The sequence below is a fragment of the Alligator mississippiensis genome, chromosome 5, assembly GCF_030867095.1.
Source record: "Alligator mississippiensis isolate rAllMis1 chromosome 5, rAllMis1, whole genome shotgun sequence".
In the NCBI taxonomy this organism is placed as follows: domain Eukaryota; kingdom Metazoa; phylum Chordata; order Crocodylia; family Alligatoridae; genus Alligator; species Alligator mississippiensis.
This window is the reverse complement of record NC_081828.1, coordinates 47,873,635-47,899,499: the sequence shown is the minus strand read 5'-3', so window position 1 is coordinate 47,899,499 and position 25,865 is coordinate 47,873,635. Positions and strand designations below refer to the sequence as shown.

Below are 25,865 nucleotides of genomic sequence, written 5' to 3'. Positions count from 1 at the left end.
TAAAACTGAGGCACTCAGTGCTAACAGGCACTTCTAAAACTTGCCCAAAGGTCACATAGCAAGTCAGTAAGAGAGGCAAGAATAGAATCCCATTCTCAGCTCCAAGTCTTGTATGCCGTATGCTGGGCCAGACTCCTTCTATACAAACATAAGTTACTGTAGCTAACATTTTCATCATGCATAGAGCGTAACGCTATTTGTGAGTGGCAATTAACAAAAAAGGTATAATTAATTTCCTTTCCATCATTTTTTATGATTGTCCTGTACCATTTTGGCAAAGTCTAAAAATGAGCCTTGACCATATATGGGCAAAGTTTTAGGTGCATACCAAGAAAAAACAAATAGTGCTCAAAGACCACTTGTGGCATAAATGTGGACAGCATCTGAAGAGCTGATCGGAGAGAACGTTGCAGGCATCAGAATATTGTTACAGAATCTAGAAAGTTCCTGGCTCCAATTTTATGTCTATTCTGAGAAACAAAGTCAAAAGGGACAAAACAGAGGCAACGTTAATCATGTGCATCTTTGCAGGACTGGGACCTTAGACTTTAGTGGTGGTCTGAACTGATGCAGTTGCAGGACACTGCATGCTTATGAGCAAAAACAGGTTCCGTGTGTGCAGAGCAAAATATGTTACTAAACATGAAGCTGCACAGTAGCTTGACACACAGGAGTTGTGCAAAATAAGACAGAATTGTGCAATGCCACAGGTAGGAATTTTGAGCATCTCCAATGTGGTTAAGATTAAAATGTAAAAGTTGTGCAAAATGATTGCACAACATCACCATGCCACATCTTAAGGTTCCTCATCTTGCCTCCCAGCTTAAAAAAAATGTTGTGTGAAGGTCTAAGTTAATGCAATGCTCAGGTCAGAATTTAAAACATAAACAAGGAAACACAAAACTTGAGCTCTTACCTGTAATGGTAATAGTGACATACAAAGTAGAGGAAGATAGGTTGGTATTCTTTTTTGTTTCTTCAGATGTAGCAGGAAGGCCAAAAAGTGTGTTTATGGTTTTTTCCCCCGGTGGATTTTCCCTTAGCAGCATCAGAAATATCAAGTTGTCTTCCCTAATTTTGCTGGCAGATTCGGAGGACTCATTATGAACATTCTCCCCTTAACTGAAGGGACAAAAACATTGCATTTTTAACACATGGAACTTTTCAAACTGCTTGCAGAGTATTACAGTGAAACTAGTAGGAAAAAAAGCAATTTGAACATAAGTTACTTGCCCTCTTAAAGTTTTCACTATTTGGTATCACTAGCATGATACAGCAAAAAGGTATGCATGTACGTGTATTAACTTGTTTTAGTGGTTCCATCGTTCCGGTGACCCCATTGATATTCTTGAAACTTTGCAAGATGGAGATTTACAGTCTCATAGTCCTATCAGTTTTCCAACTGCCAGATTTCTAAAATAAAATCAAAGACCATTTTTTTCTCTTTTAAAGCCTTGCAGACATTTTCTATCAAATATACCCAGGAGAGCACAGGCTGAGGGCATGCTACACACCAATTATCTGGGTCAGGAAGCCCTAGATTTCCAGGGCAGGACTATGCTCAAGAAAGGATAATGTGCAGGGTTTGGAAGCAGCTCGAACTCAGCCTCCCAGGAAATTAGCTTTGCACATATATGAAGTGAAGGAAGAGAACCTACTTGTATGTAAATATAGGCTGCTGGCAGTGGGGTTATACAACCATAGTGAGGAGTCAGCTACTCCCTGAGAAGCCTGAAGACAATCTGTGAGTTTGTTTGCTTTAACTCTGAGAAAAGGAAAATCAGGACTGGCTTTTAAGTGCAAGACAAGGGGCTACACAAATCTTTGTTCAACTTGGAGCTGAAAAGAGAAGCTTTTGTACTGGGTCTGGGATAAACCTAAATGAGAAGAGTCGGCCTTATATCTTTTTGCCTGATGGGCCATTTGTCTGACACTTCACTTGCCCACGGTGTATGCAGGGCTTACATGGTAAAACAGGAGCTGTAAGAGATAGTAAACTTGCACCATGGGAGGTAACGCTGCAGTGAAACCTCAATTTTTGCATTTCCTGCATTTGCATTCCTAATCTTAGCATAACAGAAAGCCTTTGTTAATGCAACATGTCCATCCTCTCCAAGCTTTCATCTGAAGAGCAACTTTAAACTTTGGCTAAGTAGTGCTCTTATTAGGAAGTACAGCATATTATGCTTGTGCCCCAAAGGATGCAACAGCTCTGATCTAGTTTTGTTGCAGTTTTAAAGTGTTAATGTCTAGCTTTTACAGGTTGAGAATATGCTGCTTGAGACCAGCTGAGACTCCTAATGTGCTTGAGACCAGCTGAGACCCCCTAGACACCTGCTTAAGGTTGGAAGAATACAAATTTCAGTGAATACTCATATTGACTATATCCTTACTCAGAAAGTTGATGATCCCTGAAAAACACTGTAAAACCTTTGCCTTCCTGGACTTCTTGGAGTGTTGAGTTGAGCTGAAGAAACTTGGCACTTGTGGATTGGGAATATGAACTGTTACTGATCAAGTGCATTAGCTTTTGTATTATAATTGGTACCCAGAACTTGTCCATTCTGAACTGAAATGGGAGATCTGGCCACTAACTTATCCCTCAAAGTGAATTTGCCAATTCTCATTTGGCCATTTAGTCTTTATTTGGTGGTGTCTCAAGGCCATTTTCCCTGGATTTAGGAGATACCTGCAACTTCTCATGGGTGGGAGGGAGCTTCTAAAATTCATAGCTGCAGATAAATACTTGATAACATGAATCCGGAAGACTGACGAGCACAGCAACTAAAGCCTCCAAATTAATTTGCTTTTTAAATTCTCCTGGGGGGGACTAGACTGAACCATGGTTTTTGAATGGTTGGGGTTGGCAATACTGTTTAAGCTCCATATGTAAAGAGTCCCGTATTTAGATGCCTGGCTGGAAACAAGTTTTATTTAGAGAGTAAACCACACTTGATTCTTGCTTCGCTTCAGAAACTTCTCCACTTATTTTATTTGATTTATATACTGCCCTTCCCAAAAAGAGACTCAAGGCAGCTAACGACAAAAAAGACAGACATTATAAGAACAGAATAAAATATTCAAATGCAAAGATACAACAAAACAAGCTTCTCCCCACCCAAGAAAAATAAATATAAAACAATCCACTTCCCTACCTCTGATCACATCTCTGGGGCTGGAAAGGATGCAATGGGATGGCTGCCCATTATGATAAAAGGGTATCATCAAATCACAGTCAAAAAAAGCCGTGGCACCAGAGGGACAGGAGAGGTTTGCCAGCTCTCCTCTTCACCTCCCCACCATCATGCTAAAAGCAGGTGACAGTTCCAGCACTGCTGTTCATGGCAAATTTCTTGTAATGGCATGCAAAAGGCTCTCTCCCATTAGGGACTCCGCCAATATCAGCCACCAGGGCACGTTTCGATCACTAATGCAGTCTTGTAACCATTTCATCTTTTGCATCTCAAGTCTTTGCAAGGTTCATGCTTCCCATCAGGGACCAGCTCTCTAAAGGCATGAGACCTAGAGAAAGCATCAAAGGATGCTACAAAAGTCCCCCTACCCCTCTCCACAATTAGAGTACCAGGGCTTCAAGGAAACCTTTATTATACCATAGTCTTTTCCTTACAAACTGTCACCACCCACCCTCCATACAGTCCTCAAGTCTGTCACCAACTGGTTAAACACTGGTGCCACATCTTGATGGCTCACATTTGTGCTACCTACACTTGTCTTCCTGGCCTTTGTCACTATTCTTTGACCCTCCTGATGACATCTGTCTCTCCTCAAAACCATTTTTCTCCAATGCATCTTCCTCCTGACCTTGCATCATCTTGCGTTCGTCTCTTTTGCTCCAATTTTGGTCAAATAACTCCTAGAAGGAACTTAGACCCTTGCAGAAAATGTGCAAAGCCAGCAAGAAGCTGTTATAGCTAAACAAACCAAAGCAACCCCATAAGCTTATCATAAGAACCTTTGTCCTCATTGCTCCCACCCAGCAGCACCCAAACAAAGCTGTGTAAGATGAGTAAGTTCCTCAGAGAAGGGGCTGTATTTCATAACTTCACATGCACCAAGCTGTATACATCTCAGTTTAGGAGCATGGCAGCTCAGCGTGAGGAAAGCAGAGTCCTCTCCCTGATGCAAGAGGCAGCTTCAGGAAAGTGTGGGAATGGTCTTGCAGCTGGGGGTGGGGAGGAGCGGACGCTCCGCAGAAGCCGGCCAGGGCTAGCCCCAGCAGTGGCTGAGCACCGCGGGAGATGCCCCACAGAGACCCAGGTCACCCACTGGTGGCTGCAGGAAGTCTAGGGCAGCGGGTCTTAACCTTTTTTTGGCACCAGGACGCATTTGTAAACATCGATGGCCAGTCCCAGCCCAGTGCCCCTCACTCCCAACCCACTGTCCCTTGGCCCCAGTGTGAGCAGCCCCTTGCAGGCTGGGACTCTGCTAGCCGGCAAGGGAAAGCGCAAGTTCCCTGCGTCCTTCTCCTTCAACAAGAGCCCATTTTTAAAGTTCGCCCACGACCCTTTCGTAGTGTTGTCGCCCGTTGTGTGTCGTGGCCCCAGGCTGAAAGGGGCTCAGGGGCTAACAGCAGGGAGGCTCGTCTGCCATGAGCATCCCTCCCCCCTCCACGCGGCTCTGCCCTTAACCACTGCGCAGCCAAGGGGTCCCCCCGGGACACACGACACGGGCCACGCAGACGACACACGGAGCAGGGCACAGACACGCAGCCGATACACGACAAGCCCGGCGGGGCTGCGGCCGAGGGGCGGCCCAGGGCTGTGGGCAGCCGCCGCGCATCCCCGAAGGGGGAGCCCAGCCCGGCGCCGGGGGAGGCGCCCCCGGGGGCGGCGGTGACAGCGCGGGCTCGGGCCGGGAGCCGCGGGGGGAGCGGGCAGCGCTCGGGCTGCGGCCCCCGGCACCTGCCCCACGAGGGGCGGCACGGCAGCTCCGCCCTGCCCCGCCCCGCCGCGGGTGCCAAGCCCCGGCCCCGAGCAGGCACCTACCTCCCGGGGTGGGCAGGGCCGGACGCCGTCCCGGAAGCGAACCCCCCGAGCGGGCCGCGCGCCGGAAGAGAATCCCCCCTCCCCCAGCCCCGCGCTCCCATCTCCTGCCTCTCCCCGCCCCGGCGAGGAGCGGCCCGTGCGTCATGTGGCCCCGCCCCATGGAATGCGGCCGCCATCACTGCGCGGGGGACGGGACCTGTGCGTCACCAGCAGGGCGCTCCTGTGAGAAGCGGCCCCGCGGGCCCCGCACCCACGTGACCGCGCTCCGCCGGGCTATAAATAGCGGTGGCACCGCCCCTACCCCTTCCTTTTTCGGCAGGCAGCGCAAGGGGTGGCGGGCAAAGGCCTAGCTGGTAAGTGGCGGTTTCGGCCGCACCGAAGGCCCGCGGTGCCGGACCGCGCGGGCTCCATCGCGCTGTCTGGGCGCTGCGGGGTCTCCGGGACGGCGGCTTCTCCGCGGATGGCGGCGCGCGGGGCCGGATGGAGTTGGATTACCACCCGCCCCCCTCGGGCGGCGCCGCGTGTGGAGCCGGGCCTCGGCGGCTGCGTGGCTCTAGGCCGCCCCGAGCCCGGACCCATGGCCACGCGGGAGTCCCGCTGTGGTGCACTACAGCTCCCAGAGTACACCGCGCCGCCGGCTGCTGCGCCCGTGTTTACCCGCGGCGCGGTGCTCGCTGGGGGATGCAGTCCGTGGGAGCCCCCCTGCGCGGCGGACGCTGGGCTCTGCCTGGGGGAGCGCGGCGCTCGGGACGCGGGCGGTATCGCCCCGCCTCGTGGCGCTGGCAGGTGTCCTGAGCCGGCTTGTGCCCCGTGCTGTCTGCTCAGCACTAGGGCGCCAGGCTCTCCCTGCAGCAAGGCTGAGCAGTGACGGGGGCCCGCAGGCCGTGCACGCAGCAGTCAGCACGGCCCCTGGCCAGCCCGGAGCGCACGCGGGCTGCGGCTCCTCTCGCCGCCACCGACCCCGCGTCTGTGCCACCCAGGCTGAGCATCGGTGGGTAGAAGCTGCTGCTGGGCACGGGAGAAGTGGCCCCTCCCCTCACCACTGCTGGGGCGTTCTTGCTACAGCTACCCAAGGCCTGCCTTGTCTGCCCTGTGGCTCCTCCATCCTTGTGGCCACTGCCTCCAGGCTGCCCGATGGGAAGGCAGTGGAGAGGAGCTGCAGGGGGTAGCTGGGGTGCTGGCCCTGGGCAGCTGCAGCCAGAAAGGTCTTGGTGAGGAGGGGGCATTTCCAAGCAGCAGCTTCTGCCAGGCTGCCACCGCTGCTCAGCATGGGCAGGTGGTCCAGAGCAGGTATGGGGTGGGCTGGACTTGAGGCTGTGCATGTGGGTCCCTGTCAGTACCACAAGTCTGGGGAGAGCAGCCACTGCCTTGGCTGCTTAGGGATGCAGTCTAGCTGTGGCGCTGCCCCTGCCCTGCTGTGTGCCTGGGGTGGCAGGATGTGCCATGGGCCAAACAGGACTGAGGGGTCCACTACAAGCTGGACAGAGCCCCTCTGCAGGTTGGATCTGGCCTGCAAGCCGTATTGCAAACCTTTGCCCTAGACTAGAGGAAGCCTCGGACTGCTGAGTTCCACCAGCAGGTGGGTGGAGAAGGGCGTGACTTGGCTTTGTGGCCCTGTCTTGTTGCTTTGATATCCAGTGACTAATCCAGCATTATACAATGAGTTGGCTGAAGCAGCACGTGCCCCATCAGCAGCTTTTGCAGTCAGGAGTTGTGGGCCTAGAGGCAGGAACTGGTTGTAGAGAAGAGAACTAGTAAGTTACTTCATGCACCTAGGTAGAAGGTGCCTGGTGGAGAAGGCATGTTACAGCTGAGGACCTTCCACTTAAAAACACTGCATGAGCATGGGGTTGAGGAGGATTGCTGAGCATTGAATTGCGACTTGGTCTCCTTCCTTAGGGAGGGTTTTGTTGTAGCAACAGCCAGCGTGTCAGACTTATGCTTGCTTTTTAGTGTTAGCATCGCCTCTTGGTTGAACTTGCTTCCCATGTACCTGCATGTGATGAAAACTCTGTTGGTAGGGACATCTGAGAGTGTGATGAATACCAACATCTCTGAGCTGGACATGGGGATGTATTGACCATGGGTCAGTAGCGTAGCTGTTATGGCTGTAATTCATGTGGTCTAGAGTAAAAGTATTTTATTGCAGGGCTTATACAGGATGCCCCTATGCAGGTGTAGTTTTGTATAAAGGTAACTCCTTGATCATCTAAGCCATGCTGCTAGGCTGGATTTTTCTTGTTACAGAAGGCCTTGTAGTTGGTATTAACAGGCACTTTACATGCTGGGGAGCAGGCTTACAAAAAAGGTTAAGTGTATTTATAAGACACTACAGGGAAACCTGTTCATGTTCATTAGGAATGGAGAACCCTGGAGCGGTTTTCTTTCACTTCTTACCGGACAAGTTTTAGGATGAGAATCTTTTTTTTTTTTTTTTTTTTTTGCATGTTTTGCTTTTAGGAATAAAGCTTTTTCTGAGAGCAAAGAAATGTTGGACTACTAACACTGCTTTCCTGTTTCAGAAGACTTGAGATGACTCGGCATTCTTTTTTCATTGGCTGGAAAACAGGTTGGAACTGCATTTTAAGTATGAGGCTTAATAAAAAAAAAAAAAGCTACTGCAGGGGGGAACACTTCTAGCTGCCTGGAGTACTTGCTGATTTCCAGATGTAAGGCTGGGATTGCTCTATAACGTACCTGGTAATTATTTGTATGGTTCTTGGCTCTAAATGTATGTACTGGTAGTAATTGTTGTGTGAGGAGTGCCATTCTTTCCCTGTGTTTTAGATAACCAAGTTTATCACATGATCTTAGTGGCTGTACGTGGGTTGCTTCATAGAACTTTAATCAGCCTTATGGGATTTGAAGTGATCATTTCCTCCTCCATTTTTAACTACTCAAACTTTTTGGAGAGTTGGGTTAAATAGTGGCTTGATTTGGGGTGTGCTAGCTCATCCTTATAAAGATAGTGACACCAGCAGTGTATCTGAAGGGGCTGAAATAAGACTTATGAAAATGGACAGCCTATGATGCTTTGAGCATAAGAGTAGTGGACAGAAGTGATTTCTGACAACTCTGCCCTGAGGCTTCATTCAGTGCTTATCGTCCTTGCCAAAGATATGGAACTTAAATGTCTGAAACTTTATTTGGTTTCATTTGCAGGCCCAGGAAACCTAGAGACCTGATGCCATTTCTTAAGGTAAAGATGGTTTGTCTTATTTTTCTGTACGCTGTATCTGGAGCAAAGTTACTTGGAAACCTACATTTAGATCATTGGCTCCCAACCTTGGGACGCAACCCAAATCAGGGTCATGGGGGGGGGGGGCCCTCAGGGTTGTGAAGGGCCTGCATGCACACGCATACCCATGTGCTTGGCCTGGGAGGGGTGGGTGGGGCTGGGCTGCTGTGCACAAAGGGGGCAATAATGACTTCCCTGCCCTGGGCTGCTGCTATTCTGCTCCCAGCAGCCCCTGCAGCACCAGGTTGGGATGTCCTGTTGGTGGCCAATTTAGGGTTGCAGCAAAAAAAAAAAAAAAAAAGGGTTGGGAACTATTGATTTAAATAATGGCTTATATCAGGAGCGCTCAACCTCTTGCCTGCAGAGCCATGACAGTCCAGTCCATGAGACCCCACAGGTCAGAAAAACTGACAGCAGGAAAAGCTCCATGTGGCTGAGTCTAGCCCTGGCTGTAGGGGCCATAGCTGTGCTGTGGAGTTGGGGTGGGGCTTCTCCTTGCCCCTGTGCCCACTGTCCACCCTGCTGGTCTCCCTGCATGTCTGGATCAGGGCTGGGCTGCTTTTTACTGCCCACTCTTTTTCCCCCCTGCTCTGCCTGCCTCTCCTCCTTCTCCCCTCCCCCCCGTGTCCAGATCTGTACTACTCTGGGGAGGGGGGTGTTAGGCACCACTGGTCTTTGATCTGGCTAGTAGACTAACAGTGTTCGAGCAACTAAGAATGCTAATTTTTTCTGTGCCACAATGATGACACTTATTTGCTACTCTTGACCAAGAGAATGATGAGAGCTCTTACCACCTTAACTTTGAGCTGAGGCACAGTACTATCAGGGAATGCTAGTCTGTTGATTTTTCTGCATCTGTTTTACAACTTCATTTTATTGCCTTAGGATTTGATTGAGCCAGTTACAAGCCTGTGGAAGAGAGGTTCCATGGTAAGAAAAAATGGCAACTTTTTTTCCGGGGGAAAAATGGAATATGTTTGGGGGAGGGGGGGTTCTTCCTACATAGAGCTGAGGCAATGTAATGGCAAGACTCATGAGAAGTGAGACGGGAATGCTTTTTAATTCTTAACGAATTTAATGTACTAGGACAATTTTGACACCTTGCAGTGGCTGATGGGATAGTTGTTTGGTCAGACAAACTTTTCTAGAGCATTTTAAGTCATTCAAAACTCTTTTGGGTAGATCACATTAAAACAGCTCCTTATTTGAGTAGCAACTCAAGCAGTCTTACGAATACAGATACAATGATGATAACATAGTTCAGCAGAATGTACAATGATGAGTACTGCTTTGTCTTTCGCTCCTATCTGATGTATCTGACTAATTCTACCATCCTTCTGGTAGATGTTGTTAATGCTAAAATGTAATGGGTCTAATTTTCTCTTCCTTTCTAGGCTATGGGAATGAATCCTGATAATGAAAGGTAAGTCTTGAACAGCAATATTCCTTTCTCCTTGTGGAATACCACTTTTGCTGTCCTCTGCAACACCTACAGTACTGCTCTTCTTTTTTTTTTTTTTTTACTATTGTATTCACTTCTTTCCCTTCCTGTGAATCCACAAAGGGCTGCTACTGTTTCCTTGGTTAAAAAGGCTGCTTGAAGTGGCATATTAAAAGTGTATAGTAAAACTAAACTCTTAGAACTAACAACAGGCACTTTTATACTGCCTGAGTCTTCAGGGCTCTTGAAAATTCCAAGCAAACTTTGTTTGTTTCTTGAACTTGCTGCATTTGGCCCTGTCTCCTTTTCCCCCCCCCCCCCCCTTTGGGGGGGGGGGGTTGAGTGGGGAAGAGGAGGGAGTAGTTCCCTTTTACTCTTCCTTCCTTCCCATACCCTGTGGAGGCTTAACATGATGATAACATAGTTCAGCAGATGGCCTGTGATGAACATGCTATACTGTCTTTCGCTCCTATCTGATGTAGCCTCCTATAGTTTGCTAATCTGGCAGTTGGTTCTTGTGTCCATAAATATCTTGGCCACCTGTGTACCTCAATACATAATGGTTGAGCATTAATAGTATAGGAAGTATCAAGTGTAAAACAATTTTAAGTATCATAGCTTATGTTAATTAGACTATAGTAAAACCACAATCTATCCACATAACTAGAGAAAAGATGATGTTGAAGCTAACATGGATGTGATACTTGTTTCACTAAAGTGTCCTTTGCTTTACAGGATGTGTTGGAGGGATTGGCATTGGCTTACAAACTGGTACTAAAGGAGAAATTCCTGCTTTCACCCTGCTGCAGAGGGAGCAGATGATGGCACACTTGAGAGAAGGTAATGTCTCAAGGGAACCTTTTCTAATATAAATGTTACACTAGTCTGCTCTGACTTTGTTGACAATGCATTTTACTACTGCTCCTGAGTTTTGCATTGGCCATAGGAAGCCCAAGGGGAAATTTTCAGATGGATGTTGTGGGGGTGGAGGGAGGAACTTGAAAAAAGCAAACGGGTGCTAGTAAGTGTGGTGTTACTGGCCCAAAAATGGGAGACGGGAGAGTAGAAAATGGAATGCTGGAAAACCAAATGAGGTACTGGCAATACAGAGGTGTATTATTAAAGAAGCAAGATGGAGAGGAGAGCTTGTAGAGCAGTATCATTTGATACAGATGGTAGGGAGCCTGTCTACACTGCTGGGTTGAACTTGCATGTTTCTGTTCATTGCCTGGCCCCTTGTCCACAGATGAACACCTCTAGCCTTGACACTGCTTTCTGCTTCCACTGATGATTGTCCAGAGCATTCCCTTTAATTTTGTATGTCCTATTGAGCACACCAGTTCAAAGGGAAAGAACCATAAGCTGAGCTATTGTACTGTATTGCTGAATGTCTTGATATGCCCCCAAGTGCCACACACCACTATACCCAGTAAATCAAGTATGACTTGGGTGTGAACAGCCACACAGCAAAGGTAGACTAACTTGGACCCTTAGACCTAGGTGCTAATCACTACAGATAAATCTATATAGCAAATATACTCTGGGATGAGGTGAATCATTGGGACTCATGGAAGGTCCCTAATTGAAGGCTGCCATAACACATACTAGCTGCTTGACTGGAGAAAGGGGGTAGAATAAAAAGCTGGCTGGGTTTCTACTGTAGATGATGTTGAATCAGGTCTCTGATCCTAATGAGGATAAATGTGACTAAGTACTGATACAGTTTTTGTGAGACCTGAATATTATAGATGCTTCTTGCTGGTTCTGATAGTGGCTTTCTCTTTGCAGGTGTCCAAAGGGCTCTTGAGAATGATGTAAGTGCATTTCAACTATTTTATGGAAGTTTCAAACTAACTAGATGGGCCTCTATGATGAGGCCCTAGCTAGCAACAGAGAGTGCTGGTTGACAGGGAATCTGTTGCCAGACCTCCAGGAAAAATTAGTGCTGATTTGCTGCCTTTTCCACAATGACTATAAATGTAGGGGGTGGTGGAGGGGAGGCAACTAGTAACATATGGCCCAATGTGAACAAGTAGCAAATTTTAAACTTGCTTACTTCAGCTCACAGTAATGCTGTGCATGTGGCCTTTTCCCTACCAATATTAGTTTAGACCATGTTAGTTCAGGCAGCCTGTGTGATGAGATGCAAATAGACTGACTTAACAATGAAGGTCTGTAATTAGCTCTACCTGACTTCAGGCATCTGGTTCAATTACCCTACTCTAGTTTTGTTTCTTGGTTTGTTCTAATATAGCTCATTTCATCCTAGGATTGGGGTGACTTGGATGTGCACAGTGCTGCTACCTAAAGTAAGTCTGGTCTTGCTTTGTTCTAGTTCTGCTATTAAATATAATGTAACTGAGTAATGTACAAGAGGAGTTCTGAGGTCATGGTTCCTTCTTGTGGAGTCTAGAAGCTTACTCTGGCAAAATCCAGTCTCTGAAATTCAGAAGGATGTTTTGGGGCTTTCCTACCTTGTAGACATCATTTGAGGCACTGCCAGGGACTTAATATTTTGTGTTCTAATATCCTTTAGACACTGAAGCTTGACTTGCTTTCTAGGAGATCTTGGATTTTTGTAGGCATTTGGCAATTTGATTCCTGCAGGGTTATAATGATGTTGTCAAATGTCTGACCTGAAATCAGTATGTGGACTATTCATTACTGAAGGACCCTGTAGCATTTAATAGCTATAAGTGGAGTAGCACGGATTTGTGTTGTCTGTATTTTTCTTTCTTTTTTTCTGCTAACACTTGTTGTTTTTACTTCAAGGTCCTGAACTTGACTGAACTTGGGTAAGGATGCTTCTTTTTTTTTTTCCCCCCCTTCAGCTTTGTGGATTAACCTTTGGATGGTAAGAACATGATAACCAATGATGAAATTGGATTCTGACAAATGAACGTCAGTGATACTGCTCCTTTCCATTCCGTTTAATGCTGAAATCACATTTTCTTGCACCATGGCTACTTGAAATGGGAGAGGTTTTGTCCTAAAAGTTGTCTGGTCCATCAAACCCAACTGATGCTTGGAGTAGAAGAGATTTGAAATGTAACCTACATGAAGCATATAGTGAATTCTGACTGGTTGGTCCAAACCTTGTTGCTCTGCTTTAACAGCCACCTGCTATATTTACTCTAATATAAGGTGACCCCCTCAATTTGATATAATTTTCCAGGTATAGAATTTAATTATTGGAGACCTGCGTTGAATTTGTCCCCTTCCCACTGCTACAGTAGAGGAAAATAAATCGGGGGGGGTGGGAATAGTTAGGTTAGCCCCCTTACCCTTTGCTCTCGCTTTTTATATAAAATACAAGCTATGCATGATATTGGTTCAAAGCCAGAAGGCTCAGCATTTTACCATATAGTTCTCATTGGGTTATGCCTCAGCAGAATCAACAGCATTTCAAGCTATGGTAACCCCACAGCTCAGCATTACTAAGTGTGGGTGTGCACTCCAGATGTGTGCCCCCCCTGGGAGCCATGTGCTAATTAGCCCCCACCTTCATGGCTTGAACTGGGTGTTCTTGTTATGAGTCCTGGGATCCTCCAAAAATATATATGCAGATGAAATGTAAAGGAACCTGGCATGGCTCATCTTATGGAAGGCTGGGCCACACTAATGTGTGCCAGACTGAGAGGGTCAACAGGGATTCTGAATGAACTTTTGGGGGCCTTGTTTGGTAACGTTCACCAGCCTTAAATGTCTGTCAGAGAAATGGGAATCACTAGAAACGAGGAAAGAAAAGTGCAGGTCAGCTTTGGGAGTGAAGTTGATGCATATTCAGTGTAGGGGCTCACCATGACTCTAAAAAGTCAGCACTGGGCACAGTTGGCACTACTGTAATCTTATTCAGATGGAGCAGCATCCCTGCAAGAGTCTGCAATAGAGGATCTTGGTTACACATTACAATGGGGGGGCGGGGGGGAATTGCTTTTGGGCTTTCCCTTTAGCTTGCTCCTCCATCCTTTTGGCTAGGGGCAAGTGAGGCTAGGAGGTATCTGAACTCCCAGGGCCTCCAGGCTTAGGATTTGTACATGGGATGCCTGCCATGGATTTAGGAGTACCTGAAGTGCTACACTGAAGGGTCTGGGAGATGGGATACTTGCTGGTGGTAGCACCACAACTGAACTCTGCTCAGTCAGTAGAATTCAGAACTACTTTAGCTAATTTGGCCCCAGACACAAACAAAGTGGCAGGTTCCCATAAGCATCTTGGCCTTTTTGATGAACTGTGGTCCTTCTGCATCTTTTATTTGCAACTTTAGTATGAGTCTATAAACCACCTCCCTACTCAAATGCAGCATTCTTGTGTGGGGTCTCTTGTAATTTCTTTGCTATGTAGGCTTTCTACTAGCTCACCCCTGGGGCCATAGTTGGCTGCATGCTGCTTATGTAACTTGATTGCATTCACACCCTCTACTGTGTAGCTCTATACTCGGGTCATCTGTATTTCCTTATGCCTCACCTCAATTTTGTTGTCTTGAACTTTTAATGTTTTTGGTGCCAAGGGGAAGGTGTCAGAGCCAGCTCTGGCCCTCCTGGTGCTGGCTTGGTGTTGCAGTACCTCCAGGCCTGGTGTCAGTTTCCTGTTTTCTTTAAGGGCCAAACAAAAAAGGTTCCCATGAGTATGTTTACCCAATATGGGCCATATGTTTTGGTCATGCTCAATGTTGGCTGCATTTAATCAACTTTTATAGTTGGTTTCCATTACTTAGCACATGCTGCTTTTGATAATGTAATGATGGACAATGTATTTTGATGAGGCTTCCTTGTATGCAAATGTAACATGAGCAGCTTCTCCCCCATACTGATTAGGTGTCATTCCTTTCTCCCCCCCCCCCCCCCAAAAAAAAAAAAATCTTATATTCAAATAAATGTGGTACTTGCCTCTGAAGTGCGGGATCTTAACCACTCCTAAGATGGTCTGAAATGTTTATGGCTTTTGTCCATTTTAAACACTAAACACTTAAATTTATCAAGCTTTAAAAATATGATTTGTAGCTTGTTTAATTGCCAAAAAAAGGCTTGTTATTGACCCAAAATCTTTTCCCATACAGTTGGTGGTAAAAATACCATTGGTTTCAATTAACCAATGTAAGCAATGCAAATCCTTCATTGAGGAAAATAAGTTGGGCTTGGGCATTTCAGCTTTTTTTTTCTTTGATAAGCTTTCTTAAGTTTTGAAGGAATCTGACTATGAAACTAAACTGGAGCGTAGTTTAAACCTATACAATTGCATACCTAAGATGGCTCCCTTAAGAAGAGATGGCTTCCAGCTTCTCAGCAAAAAGCTTTACTAAGAGTAGATAAATGTCTGAAAACTTCACATTGTGACTATGAAACAAGTAAGAGTCAGCACTTTGCAAAGTTTGATACTTAAATTTGAATGTCTTAGAGCTGGGCCCTGTTCCTGAGAGATCACTAAGGCAGTCTGTCTTGTTTTTTGCTTAGGGTAGTATCGTTTGATTCCAACAAGAGTTAGGGTCCTATTTTCCACTGAAATAGTCTATGCTAGAACCTTGCACTGCATCATGTAATGCAGCCAGCTCTTATTTTTCAGAATCAACTGTTGGGAGCCAAGTTTAAACCCAAACTTATGTAAGAGTAGCGGACAGAAGAGGTTTCTGAGAATATAGCACTGAGGCTGTGCCTTACTTTAAAAAAATAAATAAATAAAATAAAAAAAAATCTAGCTCTAAATCACTTACCCTGTATACTGAGTTTATATTTTGGGGAGTTGTTTCCCTCTAGCTGAAAATGAAAGGATTACCAGACATGACCTCATGTGTTATAGTTGGCAACTTAACACTTATCTGATAGACATAATTACAAATGCTGGTTAAAGTAAAAAAAAAAACAAAACTTACAGTTCCCCCTCATGTTCAGTTTTATGGAATTAGTTGAGTAACCTTTCTTGCATTACTTGCATTGCTGAAAGATGCACTAAAAACTTGCCTGCATGTTTTGACTAGTTTTATATACTTCTTAAATATTGTATTGGAAGGTTGGAATTGGGCTCCAATAGTAGCATTTCATCAATAAACTTCCTCTAAGCATGTACTGTTAATGATGATTTTGTTTTGAACAATGGGAATCTCTCTGAAAGAGACTGAGGACGACTTTGATACTGAAACAGTACGTTTCAACTTGATTTGTAATGAGTGCTGTGGGCTACAATCTGTTTGTAACAGCAATTTATTATGTTGCAGAATTAAAGCAGTTTCTGAAGCAAAGCTATGCTCCTACCTCAGGTAAGCAAAACCATAATATGGAAAGCTGCTTCCGGAGCTGTAGACACACTTTTTGGCTTTTTCTTGTGGCCTCAAACCACTCGTTTTCTGATGAGGATTCTGTTAATTCCTGATATTTATACAGACCAAGGGGATGACTAAAACAGTGCCACAAATAGTAGATTAAAATTTTAAGCCAGAACAATGATGATAACATAGTTCAGCAGAAGCACAGTGATGAACATAATTTGTCTTTCGCTTCTATCTGATGTATCTGGCAACAGTGGGAATCCTGATGATAAAGAACTTCTATATATCTATCTCTCTCTGTTAACAGCTGAATCTGTACATTTTTATCTGTTTTAGGATGGTATCTTGACAGGTTGTGGCCCTTTTTTCTAGGCAAGGACTCTGATCTGCCTAAAGACAAACTGGTAAGATCACAATTCTTCTGTATTGTATTATAATGCTGCTGGGGCTGCACTTTGTAACCACTGATGAAATCAGATTCTGCCAAATGAATTCCAGTGATATTACACATTTTTGTTCCACTGTTTCTGAGGTTGCGTTATTGCTTGTGCTATAACTTCTAGATTCCATGCTTTTGACTTGCGCTCACTTACTTCCCTTGCATCTCCTAGGCCACAAGACAGCAGTGGAAGAACAGGAATTTGGAAGGTGAGTATTACTTTGAATCACTACAAACAGATCCTTTTGCTGGAATGGACAAAGATGATTACAACCTTAGCTTGAACTCTCTCTCTGATAAGAGATGAAAATCTAAGGTCTGAGCTATTCCTTTTAAGAACTGTTATACTTCAATTTGTTACTGCAGTGTGTAACAGTCTGTACTTTGCTTGACAGGGTAAGGAGCTGCGAGCTTTTGGCAGATTTTTAGTGCAAGACATGCACGCAAAGAAATGTCAAACCCCTGTGGATTGTGGATTTCTAATCAATAAATATTGTTGTATGAAATTGCCTTGTATGATGACTTTCAAGTGTCTGGTAAAGAATAGTTTTAAATGATATAAAACTAGACTGAGTAGCTTCTGTACCCAGATCGGTTAAAGAGAAACAACATAAAATGTGTTGAGGGTTCCAGTTGTCCCAATTAGCCTTACCAATTATGCACTCAATGCATATTTTCCTTCCTTCTCTTGAAGGTGGATTTCATTTGCTGAGACATGAACATTTGCATAGTGAGAAGCTCTTCTCTCAGAAAAGGGGAACAAATGAATTCTGAGTTTCTGGGCTAGTGGCAGCTGTCTCAGGCAGTAGCATTTACTGGCTCAAGCAACAGATGACATCTTAAATTTAATTAGGACCACTAAACATGGTAATTTAGCCCTCCTGGCTAGATCCAGGCAAAGAAACCGGGTCCTCTAGGTCTGAAGCGCAAGTCCACTTCCCTGAGCCAGGCAATTCAACCTGTTAAGTGGGAGGAGGAGTTGGGTGACAGCCTCCTAAGTGATCCAGCCATGGGAGGGCAAGCAGGCATGCTTAGCCATGGTGTGGCAGTTGTAGAGACAGTTTTTTGTGTGGTTTTTTTTTCTTCCCCTGATAACATGAGGGGTCATCCTTTGATGACAACTTTCTGATCATGGACAATCCTTCAGCTGTTTATTCTCTCTCCATAGCATTTACCACAGTTGGCTGAGTTCTGCCTGTCAGCTGCAGGTCCAGTGACAAAAATGTCTGTTTGAAGGATTTGATCATCTTGCCTATGCTAAAAGACCCAAACATTCTTTGGTACTCAGCACCCTGTAGCACCAGGGCTTTTTTGCCTAAATTTAGGCTTTTAGAGATTGTGGAGGCTAACCAGAGAAAACAATCTCTACGTTCTCAGCACTACTGCTGCTGTGCTTAGTGTTTGCAAATAAGAAAGGGGAACAGTGAAATACAGTAAGTGCTGTCCAATTAAGACATGCATACACAGGCCAGAAAGCCTGAAATTTGGAAATACCACTTGATAAAACCAGTATCTTGTCCCTGATGGTTTGTTGTTGTTTTTAATCCTATCAGGAAAGATGACACCAAGCTATTGATTGCTGCTAGCAGAGAGTCCCATCCTAATTTAACAGGCAGGCTACTAATCAAAGGGATCAGTTGAGGACTCTTGTATAAACATGTAACTATTCAGTAATAAATTAATGCCACAAACTATATAAAAGTTACCAAAGCATGAAAAGAGGGGAACCCCAATGGTGATAGCCAGCAGCTAGTAAAAGCAGACTGATACAAAAAGACTGGAGATGCCATACCTGTAAGGTTCTGTGCTGCCTTTCATACTCCTTTTCTCCTGTAGCAAAAAGGCCCAAACCTGTGGGAAGAGCTGCATGGAGCAGCAATAGCACAATACAGCTTCATCCCATGTCTCACTACTGTAAGTGATGTGTTCCCATAATCTGGTTTAGCTAGGCCTATGGCACAATGGGCATACACTACAGCAGTGTTTCTCAACCAGTGCTGCAGAATAATGGTGCCATCAGAAATGAGCAGGTGTGCTGTGAAATTCTACTGCAGCAATGAAGCTACAATGAGCTTATAAGTATGGGGGTGGGGAATGCCTTGACAAGTGTGCTACTGTAGTTTAAGTGTGCCTTGGGCTGGGAAAGGTTGGGATACTGCACTGTGGTATCTTAAATGGATCAATTAATGTTCTTTTCCAAACAGCTTATAAGCTGTCCACCACTGTACTATGCACCAATACAATTGTCTTCCCTAGACAAGGTCTACAAAGAAATATAATCTGCTCAAATGAGAGTGGGAAGCTCTAGGAAAAACGCAAAGGAACTGTGAACTGCTATTACTTTTAAAGCAGAGCATCTCAAAACAAATCCCCATCCAGTACGTACATCTCCAGCTGATCTTTCTATTTCTGACAAAGAGCAAACTTCACAGTGGAGAGGGCAGGCAGGGCTTGAATAATGACAGATGGTTGTTCCCCAAAGTTTGTCTTCCAGCAGTGGTTTATTTTTCACATGACATGCATGCAGAGGACTTGCCAGCAATGGGACAGCCAGCAGGAGGGGGCTTGATTTTAGTATTTATGACCATTTAAAGTTAAAGGTATTCATTACAAATGCCTTCAAAACTGCACATTTTCTTAGTTTCTGATTTAAGCTGGCACACAAGGACTAAACACTTTTCTGAAGAGGATAAGATGCTAATAAACTAATAGCATGTTATGACTTGTTTTTTAGATGCACAGAATGATGGAATCACTGAGACACTGAGGTTTCAAAAAACTGCACGATGTCCATCATCATATGTGTATTTAACTTAGGAAGTCAAATATACATGGGGTGGGAGGGGTGGCAGGGCTTGAGTTGGCATGTATGCCTGGAGCTGTGTGGCCAGGTGGTGGCGGTGGTGGCGGCGGCAGCAGCAGCATGGTGGTGGCCAGGTGCCATGCAGCCATCCCCACTACCACCCCATGCTGTGCTGCTGCCACCAGCCGCACAGCTCCGCTGCAGCAGTGGGAGATCTTGGAGGCAGAGGCAGTCATGGCTGGCATGGTAACATGATTTCACTATATGCAATTTTTTTTTACCTTACATGCTGACTTTAGAATGTAACCCCTGCATAAGATGTGATTGACCTGTACATGCATACATGCATTGCTGGTCCAGTTGTGTTCTGAAGGGTTTTAAAATATTGCTTCATTGAGGTCCCCAAGGGATCTCCAAACTCCAACTTCTGTCATTTCTAACAAGCTTAATCATGTGAGGCTCATTTATCATTTAAAATAATCAGGTTATTAAAGATTTTCTTGTTTCAGTACCCTATCAGTTTGTGGCAAAGATTTGCCAAAGAATCCTCCTGGAACCTATCTTCTGAACTTCTGACTTTTTTTTTTATACTATCTTAAGTAATAAAATCAACACAGGATATTGTTTTCCATAACTGACTTCAGGCTGCTGTGAGCTGCTGAAAAGTTGATGTTCAATTCTGTGGTCTCAACAAGCATTATGCTTAAATGCATTAATTTTTCTAAGCAATGTCAAAACTCATCTGTTAAAAAGCTTTCATCACCTTAGAGTGTCATGTAGTGACATTAATAGTGATCTTAACTGGGCCTGACTCAATCCAAGCCTCATACTGACTTTGGGGTTTAGATCAGGTCTCTTACACTACCCACCCCAAGGGAATTGAAAATAATCTACTCCTTTCTCCTCTGAATCCTCTCTACAGGGTAAATATCCACAATACCACACAACTCTTGCTCATACAGACAGTCTTGTTAAAGGAAACTACACGTCTGTATAGATCAGACACTTCAGTGGGGCTTTTTGATGCTTTTATGTAATAGCTGATTGAATCAGCTTCAGAATCAGTGATGCATCTTCCAGTAAAGTGCTGCTTTGTTTCATTTTTCCCCCCATATCTGTTAGTGGGCTCAGTGCCCCAGAGAACCTCCATGGCTAGCAGCCCCATCAGCAAAAGGGTTCCCAGCCATAGGAGCCTGCTTCTTGCTGGGGGGGGGGGGGGCCCTGCAATTGGACTCCCCCTGCACCAGCAATAAGATGCAATGGGATCTAGTGCATGATCTGACAATCATGTGTCCTGACATGCACATGTGGCATGGCAGGAAGCATAGTTGAATGGATCGTGCATTACATCTCATCATGCCTTTGCCTGCACATGTAGATGGAGCCTAAGAGAAAGATATCACAGGTGCATCTCCTTTCCCTGTGTTCTCAGCTCATTCCAGCCTATGGAGCAGAGAACACCCTCTGGTGGGTCCTTGCAGCTGAGCCTACTCTGACAGCTGAGTGTGTGGGATCTAAGCAGAAAGGCTATATATAGCAGATGGGCAGTCTGCTGCCCAAGTTTGCACTTCTGACACGGAAGAGCACACACCAACTGCTGCAGCTTCCTTAGCCTGACGAAGGGTTTTTGAACCCGAAAGCTTGCTTAATAACTTCTCCAACCATTTGGGTTGGTCTAATAAAAGATATCAAATTCACCCAAGGAACCTTGTCTGCCTATATCCTTAGACCAACACGGCTACAACCTAAACCCCTGCCACTTCTAACACATACACATGAATTGCACTTGTTGGCTACAAAGTGGCTGTGCTGGTTGGTACAGAGTGAGAATGTATGGCTGCTACATCCTGTTACTGTTACTTTTCCCAGAGCTGCATTCAGAACTGAAGATGGAATAAATCTGAGTCTGAGAAGCTTTCATCTTTGTTACTGTTTTGCAAGCCAACTTAACAGCTGCCTGAACTTGTCTGGGGCTCCTCCACATTGAGAAACACTATCCCATATCTCCCTTCCTTCTTGAGGTTTAAAGAGAAAATCCTGCTTGTTGGACAGTCTTTATTTACAAATGAAGTCAAAAGTAGGAATCTCTCAAACACCAGGATCATAGGCCCCAAGACAGGCTCACTTTCCATTACAAGGGTGATTAATCCTCTGAGACACAAGGGCTGCACATAGTCATATCCATTTACATTAACTTTAAGATAAAAGAATAATTGACAAGCTGTTTGCATACTTATACTGCTCCTTGATAAACCAGTAGGCACTGTTGAATGCCTGGCAGTACTTTGTGTGGTTGATTGGTTTGATCCTTGGTCTGCAGATAAGGGAAAAGGCTAGTTTGAGGCTCTGCTGAAGACCCTCTGTAAACAATATGTGGCTCTCAGCCCAGGACAGTTCTGTTCCCTTCTGAAACAGGAAGGCTGGTAGTGCACAGTTGGCCATGATTTGATGAGACTGATTCTTAGCAATTCAGGTCACTTTAAAAGGAGCCAGACACGTGATCTTTTCTGGGTGGGTACTCCCATGAGGGACATTTCAGAGAAACGCCCCCCTCTGAGGCTAAGCCCAACACTACACTGTAGGCAAGGGCTCCCAACCTTCCCCTCTGTGCTGTCAGAGAGAAAATATACTGTTTGGTCTTTTATCCATTTTTACTCTCTCCACTGCTCTCCCCAAAAGAGCAGTCACTATTACAAGTAGTGCCCTCATATCATTTCTTTCACTTTTGGAACATCAATGCAAAAACAACTGGTATATACCTCAGACCAGCCGATGTTTTCTGCACTAAGTTTTGGCAGTTGGAAGACAGAGTGGAAACAATCCCAGTAGTTCAAAAAGCCTCAAATCACTGGCACTGAATCAGTTTTTCTTTACTGCTACTTCTGCCACAGGCCACGCAACCCGGATATGGTATGGCTCTAGTTCTTCTGGAGTGATCTGGTCTGGAGCACTTCCCATAAGATCATATCCCTTGAAGGATTTGGGGAAAGCTATGACATCTCGGATACTTGGAGCTCCAACAATGAGACAGATCAACCTGTCAAGTCCTAAAAATAGGCAACAGAATAAGTTACTTGCATGTTTTCTTTGGCAGGCTGGTACTGAACAGGTATAGACACATGGAGGGACCTGGGGAACAAGAGTAATTAGGCGACTGGAGGAACTGGTTTGTATGGAAAGATGGAAGGTGATACGCAAACTTTAGTTTAAAATCTACCCCAAAACTTGCAAGTGTATAAGAGGAAAATGCTACATAGTCATTGTATAGTGCACAAATCACACCGAATTCAAAGCATTTTTTATTTAATTCCCACATTTTTGCAGACTTCAGCAATCCCAGGTGCAAAGTTCCTGTCTTGTTTTGTTTTCCTGGCAGAAGGTGTGACATCATAAGCACCCCAGAGAAGAAAGGAAGCTCACAGCTTGGATTTTTCAGTAACTTTACTACTCTCACTTCTCTGGAGTTTTAAGAACATGCTCCTAAATGTTTAGAGCCTCTCCCAATTCACAACACAGAGGAAATATACATAAGTTTGATGCAGCAACAGCCATGTAAGAATTAAAAGTCTAGGAGGGTGAGACAATTTACTGATGTAAAATGGCTGGAAACAAAAAGGGGAGAGGCCTGAGTGGCAAAAAGGAGCAATGGGATGATATTAATATGAAGGATTTTGGATTAAACTCTGTGCTGATGTGATTCAGGAAACAGTAACTGAGTCATTGCTCGGAACATTTTAAGACTATGCTGCACAAACCATATACAGGCACTCCTCGCTTAACGACCGAGTTCCGTTCCTGCAACTAGGTCATTAAACGAATTGGTCGATAAGCGAGGAGCCACCCCTTGATACTGTGTGCCTTGGCTTGAGACGCTGCGCTGCCGTTTCAAAGACCAAAGTGCTCGTACTTACGACCAAAGTTCTCATACTTACAACCAGTTCTCACTGGTCGTAAGTCCGCGCGGTCGTTAAACAGGTAGGTCGTTAAGTGAGGAGTACCTGTAGACATGCAGTTTCAGGGAAACGATTCTGGGACAATGGAAGAGATGACCCAGTTTCTATGAGCATGCTATTTTGAGGGCCATGGTCAAGAATCACTCTCAGAAACCACTCGCCCAAGCCCAACTCTGAGATAAGGACTGTACATTTGGGGCTGGGTGGTCAGAAACCTATCCGCCTACTCATAGACCAGCTGTTGACCTGGGAGCACTATTCATGCCTCTCTGGTGTTACCAGGTTAAGAGCTGCTAGGGATTCAGCTCCATGCTGCAGGCTGAACGAAGAGAGAGAAGGTGCCTCAGGCTCAGATAAGCATGAAATAACTAGAATGGCAATTTCCATCTGACAGGCAGAGCAGGGTTAGCTTCTCAGCATCTAGTTTTTTGCTCTGATTTGGGAATAGACATGCCAAAGGAAAGCATCACTACTATGGCTGCTTGAGGAAATGTCTCAGATAGGGATGGCTCTAATGCACTTACCTAAAGCAATTCCTCCATGCGGGGGTGCTCCACATGCCAAAGCCTCAAGCAGGTGAGAAAGCAGCTCAGGGTCCTCCTGGAATGTGACATGAAAAGGGCCCTTCTCAGGAGCAGGCACTTTTATTAGCAGTGAGGAGGTGGTTGGTTTGGCAACCATTAATCCTCCCAGTTCATGGTGTATGTGTGAGAGGTAACCCAAACCTTCAGTGCCTTTGCCTAGGCAGGACTAAGGAGAAGTGGAGGCTGCCCAGACCTTCCACCCCTGCTTTAGGCCATTGAAACAGAATCCAAATGCTAGACTAAGTCAAGACATTTGGTGCCTCCATGACTGTTGTTGTATAAACATCTAGGAATTGAACCTAGATGTCATGTGTGGTAGACAAGGATTCTATCACTGCACCACAGGGGACTCCAGTGAGGATGGAGATGGAGGAGGAAGGCTAAGTCAACCACCTTTCAGTGTGAGAGTCCCATGTCATTAGCTGCAGTACTGTGGGGCAAAATTCACTTGCTACCTCTGTTTCTAGCAAAATGGAGCCGCCTCATGATGCCTAACAAAGCACCCTGTAATCCCAAGTAGTGACTGCCCCCCTCCAGGACAGCTGTCACATGCATTGTTTACTATATGGCACTATTTTAAAATATAGCACTAATTTTAATTCCACACTGGAAACAAATCAAACAATTATTCACTCAATGTTCTAGTTACATTTACAATGCAATACAATAATCGCAATTCATAGTGACACACTGGGAATTAAAGACAGGTTCAGGAACCCAGTAAAAAGTGGCTCATTTTAACTGAAATGGAAGCTATACTGTACAGGAATGAGAGACCAGGAAAACATTTCTCCTCTGTGAGAACTCCAGGACTTCCATGCTTCAACAGGGAAAAGGTGGAATTAACATGCTACCCCCAATCAAGCTGGGATCTGGGAGGTAGTGTAGCCTACTGGATAAAGCACTTGCTTGGAACTCAGGAAACCCAGGCTCTACCACTGACCTGCTGGGTGACCTTGGGCAAGTCATTTTCCCTTTCTGTGACCCAGCTTTCCCACTGGTGCCCGACAGGCCCTTTAAAATCTACAGAAGAAAAGCACTGCATAGGAGTTAGGCACTACTATCATCATCACAAGTGCTCTCAGGAGCCAAGGATGTTCCTGAGTTATGTACACAGAGATGAAATTTACATGTATGACTACCAAAACCATTAGCAAGAGCCAGATCCATAGGCCCCTATCCCTTAAAATATCAGTTGTAGAAATATAAAGTGTGTGGAATTTAATTTAAAAATCCCAAGAGAGCCAAGAAAGCTTTTGCAGGCTGTTACCTTCAGCACTTTCTCCAGAACAAAACGCTGCTGCTGTGCATTGTGAATTCGGATAGAGCCACCTCCAATCTCACTGCCATTCAGCACCAGGTCATAGTGCTGGCTACGGACCTGGGAAGAAAGAACAAATTGAACAAGTGCATTAGCACAGCAGAGCTGCACTTTTCTGTACTCAGATCCATTGTCAAACAGATTGCAAACAAGCAATTGTTGAAGAAAAAGATGCTGCAACTTTGCTTTATTAGCGCATTCTCAGGCATTTTGCAGGAGTCTGACAAAAGGCTTAAAGAACTAAATGGTAAAACTTTCCCCATAGAACTCCGCTGGGTGTATCAGATTTTGTGGTTTGGCAAATGATGGACTGTTGATCTGGTTCAAAGCCATCTGTACTCAACAGGAAGACAAATTTATTTCTATGGGCTTTGGCATCAGGTCTTAACAGCACTGCACAAAGGCAGCCATAATGTAAGCATCTCCCCAACACATCTCTTCCAGTGCCTCCATTCCTGATATGCTATGCCCCTTGTCGTTCCAGTCCAGGGAACCACGCACAGCTGTGCATGCCTTCACTCCTGATTGGTGACATACTCAGTAAGCAATCTTCTCCCTCAAATTGTATCATGGGTCAGACAAGCACAAGCTAAAGACTTATAACCATTGTTTCCAGCTCTTTTCAGTGCATCTATTTTTATGAAAGATTTTAGGGAGGGGAAAAACACACCAAATTAAAGCCATTTCTGCTGCTATGATCCCAAATAAATATCTGCTCGTTATGCAAGTCTGCCTATGGTAAGCAACACTGAAAATAACTCAGAACCCTCTCTTTTGGCCCTGGGGCATAATAAACCACTTGGTCCCTGTAAATCCCC

General features: G+C 45.1%; 2 protein-coding genes, 1 long non-coding RNA gene and 9 other non-coding genes across 20 annotated transcripts in view; 10 read left to right on the top strand and 2 right to left on the bottom strand.

Moving 5' to 3' along the window:
- The window catches only part of ZBTB37 (zinc finger and BTB domain containing 37), a 30,469-nt gene extending 25,386 nt beyond the window's left edge, over positions 1-5,083 (bottom strand). For both annotated transcript variants that reach the window (XM_019500173.2, XM_006272936.4), the window contains exons 1-2: positions 5,007-5,083; positions 917-1,122 (exon numbers count right to left, since the gene is read on the bottom strand). Coding sequence is in view for 1 of the 2 variants with exons in the window: in XM_006272936.4 (XP_006272998.2) it covers positions 917-937 (21 nt within the window). In the remaining variant the exon portion in view is untranslated. The remainder of the gene's footprint in view (positions 1-916; positions 1,123-5,006) is intronic.
- A 168-nt stretch (positions 5,084-5,251) lies between these two features.
- On the top strand, positions 5,252-16,892 carry LOC132250807 (uncharacterized). 7 transcript variants are annotated; one of them, XR_009462432.1, is made up of 13 exons: positions 5,252-5,359; positions 7,467-7,706; positions 8,169-8,205; positions 9,130-9,174; positions 9,639-9,667; positions 10,421-10,525; positions 11,474-11,499; positions 11,955-11,994; positions 12,458-12,480; positions 15,897-15,938; positions 16,284-16,351; positions 16,559-16,595; positions 16,782-16,892. It is a non-coding gene; the product is annotated as an uncharacterized LOC132250807 (long non-coding RNA). The 7 variants fall into 7 exon arrangements; XR_009462433.1 differs by having other exon boundaries at positions 5,254-5,359; positions 7,529-7,706; XR_009462431.1 differs by having other exon boundaries at positions 5,256-5,359; positions 7,467-7,575.
- Positions 6,995-7,072, top strand: LOC132251048 (small nucleolar RNA SNORD74). The gene has a single exon (XR_009462853.1). It is a non-coding gene; the product is annotated as a small nucleolar RNA SNORD74 (small nucleolar RNA).
- LOC132251068 (small nucleolar RNA SNORD75) lies at positions 8,028-8,094 on the top strand. The gene has a single exon (XR_009462873.1). It is a non-coding gene; the product is annotated as a small nucleolar RNA SNORD75 (small nucleolar RNA).
- Positions 9,481-9,563, top strand: LOC132251050 (small nucleolar RNA snR60/Z15/Z230/Z193/J17). Its single transcript, XR_009462855.1, has one exon. It is a non-coding gene; the product is annotated as a small nucleolar RNA snR60/Z15/Z230/Z193/J17 (small nucleolar RNA).
- Positions 10,083-10,173, top strand: LOC132251052 (small nucleolar RNA snR60/Z15/Z230/Z193/J17). Its single transcript, XR_009462857.1, has one exon. It is a non-coding gene; the product is annotated as a small nucleolar RNA snR60/Z15/Z230/Z193/J17 (small nucleolar RNA).
- Positions 11,816-11,880, top strand: LOC132251049 (small nucleolar RNA SNORD44). The gene has a single exon (XR_009462854.1). It is a non-coding gene; the product is annotated as a small nucleolar RNA SNORD44 (small nucleolar RNA).
- Positions 12,295-12,357, top strand: LOC132251063 (small nucleolar RNA SNORD78). The gene has a single exon (XR_009462868.1). It is a non-coding gene; the product is annotated as a small nucleolar RNA SNORD78 (small nucleolar RNA).
- Positions 15,746-15,825, top strand: LOC132251039 (small nucleolar RNA SNORD79). The gene has a single exon (XR_009462843.1). It is a non-coding gene; the product is annotated as a small nucleolar RNA SNORD79 (small nucleolar RNA).
- On the top strand, positions 16,114-16,194 carry LOC132251051 (small nucleolar RNA snR60/Z15/Z230/Z193/J17). The gene has a single exon (XR_009462856.1). It is a non-coding gene; the product is annotated as a small nucleolar RNA snR60/Z15/Z230/Z193/J17 (small nucleolar RNA).
- LOC132251047 (small nucleolar RNA SNORD47) lies at positions 16,407-16,482 on the top strand. Its single transcript, XR_009462852.1, has one exon. It is a non-coding gene; the product is annotated as a small nucleolar RNA SNORD47 (small nucleolar RNA).
- A 4,338-nt stretch (positions 16,893-21,230) lies between the features above and the next one.
- The window catches only part of DARS2 (aspartyl-tRNA synthetase 2, mitochondrial), a 31,402-nt gene continuing 26,767 nt past the window's right edge, over positions 21,231-25,865 (bottom strand). For both annotated transcript variants that reach the window (XM_019500270.2, XM_006272935.4), the window contains exons 16-18: positions 24,997-25,107; positions 23,667-23,742; positions 21,231-22,236 (exon numbers count right to left, since the gene is read on the bottom strand). In XM_019500270.2, the coding sequence (XP_019355815.1) occupies positions 22,049-22,236; positions 23,667-23,742; positions 24,997-25,107 (375 nt within the window). In that variant the 3' untranslated portion in view covers positions 21,231-22,048. The remainder of the gene's footprint in view (positions 22,237-23,666; positions 23,743-24,996; positions 25,108-25,865) is intronic.